The sequence below is a fragment of the Colobus angolensis genome, unplaced genomic scaffold (assembly GCF_000951035.1).
Source record: "Colobus angolensis palliatus isolate OR3802 unplaced genomic scaffold, Cang.pa_1.0 Scaffold66, whole genome shotgun sequence".
Classification (NCBI taxonomy): Eukaryota; Metazoa; Chordata; class Mammalia; order Primates; family Cercopithecidae; genus Colobus; species Colobus angolensis.
The window spans coordinates 303,747-310,626 of record NW_012120265.1 but is presented as its reverse complement, the minus strand read 5'-3'; the positions used below and the strand labels follow the sequence as shown (position 1 = coordinate 310,626).

The 6,880-nt window shown below is 46.0% G+C and overlaps 1 protein-coding gene across 1 annotated transcript in view; it reads left to right on the top strand.

Moving 5' to 3' along the window:
- Positions 1-6,880, top strand: part of CALR3 (calreticulin 3) — a 20,368-nt gene that overhangs the window by 3,494 nt on the left and 9,994 nt on the right. The window contains exon 3 of the mRNA XM_011925893.1: positions 2,664-2,867. Within this exon, the coding sequence (XP_011781283.1) occupies positions 2,664-2,867 (204 nt within the window). The remainder of the gene's footprint in view (positions 1-2,663; positions 2,868-6,880) is intronic.

Genomic DNA, 6,880 nt, shown 5'->3' with positions numbered 1-6,880 from the left:
TTTTTTTTTTTTTTTTTTGAGACCGAGTCTCGCTCTGTCACCCAGGCTGGAGTGCAATGGCCCAATTTCAGCTCGGCTCCGCCTCCCAGATTCACGCCATTCTCCTGACTCAGCCTCCCTGAGCAGCTGGGACTACAGGTGCCCACCACCACACCTGGCTAATTTTTTGTATTTTTTTTTTTAGTAGAGGTGGAGTTTCACCACGTTAGCCAGGATCGTCTTGATCTCCTGACCTTGTGATCTGCCTGCCTCGGCTTCCCAAAGTGCTGGGATTACAGGCATGAGCCACCGTGCCCGGCCTAATTTTGTATTTTTAGTAGAGACAGGATTTCTCCATTTTGGTCAGGCTGGTCTCCAACTCCTGACCTCAGGTGATCAACCTGTCTCGGCCTCCCAAAGTGTTGGGATTAGGGGCATGAGCCACCATGTCCAACCTATTTTATCTATTTTTTTAAATGGAGTCTCGCCCTGCCACCCAGGCTGGGGTGCAGTGGGGCAATATGGGCTCCTCCACCTCCCAGGTTTAAACGATTCGGCTGCCTCAGCTTCCCGAGTAGCTGGGACCACAGGCACGCGCCACTGCGCCTGGCTAATTTTGTATTTTTAGTAGAAATGGGGTTTTCCCATATTGGCGAGGCTGGTCTCAAACTTCTGACCTCAAGTGATATACCTGGCTCAGCCTCCCAAAGTGCTGAGATTACAGATGTGACCCACCATACCTGGCCTCTCAAGGCTTTTAAATTGTATTTGCTTTCACATATGTGAAAGTTTAGGCTGGGCGCGGTGACTCACGCCTGTAATCTTAGCACTCAGGGAGGTCAAGGTGAGTGGATCATTTGAGGCCAAGAGTTCAAGACCAGCCTGGGCAACATGGTGAAACCCTGTCTCTACTAAAAATACAAAAATTAGCCAGGTGTGGTGTCGCATGCCTGTAGTCCCAGCTACTCAGGAGGTTAAGGCAGGAGAATCGCTTGAGCCCAGGAGTCGGAGTGAGCAAGGTCGCGCCACTGGACTCCAGCCTGGGCGACAAGAGCAAAACCCCATCTCAAAAAAAGAATAATAAAAAAAAAAGAATGCCTCCACCTTCAGGTTTGTCAGACATACTCTCATAAAAGAACGAGATTTGAGACTGTGCCTAGGGGCTACCAGGAAAGGAAGGGTTGGTTTTGAAGTGAACACATAAACAAATATGAATGACAGGATGTTGTCTTCATGAAAGAGTGACACAGTTGACACATACAGGGCAGCTCACCCAGTGCTATGAAGCGTTACATTACAAATCAGCGCACCATGGGACGCATTCTCATCACCACCTGTTCTGTCAGTCCAGTAGCTGTTTCAGAATGAGAATTCAGGAAACATTTAACAGTCTATTTTTTTATTCATTTGCTACGCAGGTTTCATTGAATCATCCCAACCCTAGGAAGATGAACAGAAGCTAAATTAACCCATGTTATTCATAATTAGATTCATAATTAGATTTGACATTTAGAGTTGAAGTATTTTTGTAACTTAAAGTGTAACAGTATGGCCAGGTGCAGTGGCGCATGCCTGTAATCCCAGCACTTTGGGAGGCCGAGGCAGGTAGATCACCTGAGGTTAGGAGTTCGAGACCAGCCTGACCAACATGGTGAAACCCTCTCTCTACTCAAAATACAAAAATTAGCTGGGCATGGTGGCAGGCGCCTGTAATCTCAGCAGCTACTTGGGAGGCTGAGGCAGGAGAATCTCTTAAACCCAGGAGGCAAAGGTTGCAGTAAGCTGAGATTGCGCCACTGCACTCCAGCCTGGGTGACAGAATGAGACTCCATCTAAAAAATAAATAGCCAGGCGTGGTGGCTCACACCTGTAATCCCAGCACTTTGGGAGGGCAAGGTGGGTGGATCACGAGGTCAGGAGATTGAGACCATCCTGACTAACATGGTGAAACCCCATCTCTACTAAAAATACAAGAAATTAGCCGGGCATGGTGGCGGGCACCTGTAATCCCAGCTACTCGGGAGGCTGAACCAGGAGAATGACTTGAACCCAGGAGGCAGAACTTGTAGTGAGCTGAGATTGTGCCACTGCACTTCAGCCTGGGTGACAGAGCGAGACTCTGTCTCAAGAAATAAATAAATAAATAAATAAATAAATAAATAAATAAATAACAGTAGTATATTAAGAACAAAAACTTCCAGGTGTGTGAAATAAAAGTTGTATGGGCCGGGCACGGTGGCTCACGCCTGTAATTCCAGCACTTTGGGTCAGGAGTTCGAGACCAGCCTGACCAACATGGTGAAACCCCGTCTCTACTAGAAATACAAAAATTAGCCAGATGTGGTGGCAGATGCCTGTAATCCCAACTACTCAGGAGGCTGAGGCAGGAGAATCACTTCAACCCGGGAAGCATAGGTTGCAGTGAGCTAAGATCATACCATTGCACTCCAGCCTGGGTGACACAGTGAGACTCCATCTAAAAAAAAAAAAAAATTGTATGGAAACAGTGCCTGCTAGTGGTATACTCATTATTCATTATTATATAATGCTCTGTTGGCACTGTGGATCACTGTAAATGGTTAGGACATTTATGGTTGGTAGTAAGGGAAGGACATCCATTTAACTTTCTGCATTACTGAGCACAGCGTCATTCCCAAACCTTCATGAGTATTTTTTGTTCAAAGGTCTGCAGACCACTCAGAATGGCCGATTCTATGCCATCTCTGCACGCTTCAAACCATTCAGCAATAAAGGGAAAACTCTGGTCATTCAGTACACAGTAAAACATGAGCAGAAGATGGACTGTGGAGGGGGCTACATTAAGGTCTTTCCTGCAGATGTTGACCAGAAGAACCTGAATGGAAAATCGCAGTACTATATTATGTTTGGTGAGTTTTGGTGGTACAACACAACCACTTCTAGAGACTTTGAAAACCCTCCCACTTCACAGGATCTTTAGATTAAGACTTGGCTCATGTAGTTAAGGTAGTAGTATTGAGTATATCGGATCCAAGGTTTATAGCACTATTAAACCTAATTAATACAAAAAGGCAACGGTACCAGTCTGTTGTGTTCCTGAAGAAGTTATTTATTCACCATAAATCTTGCCCTCATGCAGGGTAAGGATACCTTATCTGAAATGTTTGGGAGCAGAAGTGTTTTGGATTTTGGAATTTTGGGGGGGATTTTGGATTATTTGCATTATCCTTACCAGTTGAGCATCGCTAATTTGAAAAATCTGCAATCCACAAAGCTCCAATGAGCATTTCCTTTGAGCATCATGTTGAGTCTAAAAGTTTGGGTTTTGAAACACTTCAGATTTGTGATTTTTTGATTTGGGTTGCTCAACCTGTGCAGTTTTTTTTGTTTGTTTGTTTTGATTTGGGTTTTGGTTTTCGTTTGAGCCGGAGTTGTCACTCTTGTGGCCCAGGCTGGAGTGCAATGGCAGTGGCCCAATCTCACCTCCCTGCAGTCTCTGCCTCCTGGGTTCAAGTGATTCTCCTGCCTCAACCTCTTGAGTAGCTGAGATTATAGGCATGTGCCACCATACCTGGCTAATTTTTTTTTTTTTTTTTTTTTTTTGCATTTCAGTAGATATGGGGTTCCTTTTTTTTTTTTTTGAGACAGAGTTTTGCTCTTGTTGCCCAGGCTGGTATGGAATGGCGTAATGTCGGCTCACTGCAACCTCCTCCTCCCAGGTTCAAGGGATTCTCCTGCCTCAGCCTCCCAAGTAGCTAGGATTACAGGCGTGCACCAGCACACTCAGTTAATTTTTGTATTTTTAATAGAGATGGGGTTTCACCATGTTGGTCACACGAGTCTCAAACTCCTGACCTCAGGTGATCCGCCCACCTCGGCCTCCCAAAGTGCTGGAATTACAGGCGTGAGCCACTGTGCCCGGCTGAGATGGGATTTCACCATGTTGGTCAGGCTGGTCTCAAACTCCTGGCTGGTATCGAACTCTTGACCTCAGGTGATCCACCTGCCTTGGCTTTCCAAAGTGCTGGGATTACAGGCGTGAGCCACCACGCCTGGCCTCAACCTGTGTTTTGAATCCTTTAGGACTCAGTAAACCTTGGCCATGGGCCAAATTGGCCCACTGCCTGTGTATGACCCATGAAATGTTTTTTACATTTTTAACTGGTTCAAAAAAATCAATACAAGGATGATATTTTGTGATACATGAAAATTTTATGAAATTTAGATTTCAGTGTCCAGAAATGAAGTCTTACTGGAATGCAGCCTCACTCTGTTCATTTACATGTTGTCTGTGGCTGCTTGCCAGTACCGGTGGCAGAGTTAAGTTGTCATGACAGAGATCATTAGGCTTACAAAGCCAACAATATTTTACCATCTGGCCTTTATAGAAAAAGCCTGCAAACCTCTGGAAAATATTAAATGTCTCCTGACACCAGGAGATTAAAATTTGTGCTAGAACTAGGAAGGGATCATACTGGGCCACAGGAAATAGACATAAGTATAGCATAACTTAACACTTTAAGAACAAATGTACCTCAGGCCAGGTGTGGTGGCTCACACCTGTAATCTCAGCATTTTGGGAGGCTGAGGTGGGCAGATCACTTGAGGTCAGGAGTTCGAGACCAGCCAACATGGTGAAACCTTGTCTCTACTAGAAATACAAAAAAATTGGCTGGGCGCGGTGGCTCAAGCCTGTAATCCCAGCACTTTGGGAGGCCGAGACAGGCGGATCACGAGGTCAGGAGATCGAGACCATCCTGGCTAACACGGTAAAACCCCGTCTCTACTAAAAAAAATACAAAACTAGCCGGGCGTGGTGGCGGGGGCCTGTAGTCCCAGCTACTCGGGAGGCTGAGGCAGGAGAATGGCGTGAACCCGGGAGGCGGAGCTTGCAGTGAGCTGAGATCCGGCCACTGCACTCCAGCTTGGGTGATAGAGCGAGACTCCATCTCAACAAAAAAAAAAAAAAAGAAATACAAAAAAATTAGCCGGGCATGGTGGTGCATGCCTGTAGTCGGGAGGCTGAGGCAAGAGAATTGCTTGAACCTCAGAGGCAGAGGTTGCAGTGAGCTGAGATCTCACCACTGCACTCCAGCCTGGGTGACAGAACGAGACTCTGTCTCCAAAAAAAGAATGAATGTGCTTCCAAATATTCATCCTTAGCTAGGCACAGTGGCTCATGCCTGTAATTCCAGCACTTTGGGAGGCCAGGCAGGAGGATTACTTGAGTCCAGGAGTTCGAGACCAGCTTGGCCAACATAGTGAGACCCTATCTCTACAAAAAATAAAAATTAGGGCTGGGTGCAGTGGCTCACGCCTGTAATCCCAGCACTTTGGGAGCCCGAGGTGGGCGGATCACCTGAGGTCAGGAGTTCGAGACTAGCCTGACCAACATGGAGAAATCCCATTTCTACTAAAAATAAAAAATTAGCTGGGCGTGGTGGCACATGCTTGTAATAATCCCAGCTACTCAGGAAGCTGAGGCCGGAGAATTGCTTGATCCCAGCAGGCAGAGGTTATGGTTAGTCGAGATCGTGCCATTGCACTCCAACCTGGGTAACAAGACCAAAACTCCATCTCAAAGTAAATAAATAAATAAAAATAAATAAAAACTAAAAATAAATAAAAATAAAAATAGAACTAAAAAAAAAACCCAGATATCCGAAACATCTGCCAAGGGAGGATCCCTTGAACCCAGGAGTTTGAGATCAGCCTGGGCAATACAGCAAGACCCCATCTCTAAATTTTTTTTTTTTTTTTTTGAGACAGTGTTTTGCTCTTGTCGCCCAGGCTAGAGTGCATGGCAAGATCCCGGCTCACTGCAACCTCTGCCTGCCAGGTTCAAGCGATTCTCCTGCCTCAACCTCCCAAGTAGCTGGGGTTAGAGGTGCCCCACCACCACGCCCAGTTAATTTTTTTGTATTTTTGTAGAGACAGGGTTTCACCATGTTGGACAGGTTGGTCTCGACCTGCTGACCTCAGGTGGTCCACCCACCTTGGACTCCCAAAGTGCTGGAATTACAGGCGTGAGCCACCACGCCTGGCCCCATCTCTACAACAATTTTGAAAATTAACCCAGTGAGGTTGCACATACCTGTGGTTCTAGCTACTCAGGAGGCTGAAGTAGGAGAATCTCCTGAGCCGAGGAGTTTGAGGATGCAGTGAGCTATGATCACACAACTGCACTCCAGTCTGGATGACAGAATAAGACCCTGTCCGAAAATAAATAAGGAAGGGAAAAACCCTTATAGCATATGTCTGCTACATCTGAATTGCCAAGCAGATAATTTGGGGTCAAAAAAAGATTAAAATAAACTTTTTCTTGGTATTTCAGTTTTGCATTCAACAGTTTCATTTTACTCAGACCCACTCTTACTATTGGAACGCTTTGTTATGAGTCAGCGCCAGCCATTAGTGTGAGGGGAGCTTGCTGAGGGTGAGGGGTTAAGGAGGAAGAGAAGAGAAGCACAGTTATTGTCAGAGTGTTGACATTTGCATGAATTTTTATTGTCAGAGTGTTGACATTTGCATGAATTCCTATGCATAAGTTATGCATAAAACCCCAGACAGGCTAAACAGAGCCCATCTGTCTACATTTCCTTATGAACATCCACTACATGTGTAAATACCTTTTTTTTTTTGAGATGGAGTCTTGCTCTGTTGCCCAGGCTGGAGTGCAAAGGTGTGATCTTGGCTCACTGCAACCTCCACCTCCCAGGTTCAAGCGATTCTCCTGCCTCAGCCTCCCTAGTAGCTGGGATTACAGTTGCGTGCCACCACACCTGGCTAATTTTTGTATTTTTAGTAGAGGCAGGGTTTCACCATGTTGGTCAGGCTGATCTCAAACTCCCGACCTCAGGTGATCCGCCTGCCTCGGCCTCCCAAAATGCTATTACAGGCGTGAGCCATTGCACCCGGCCAC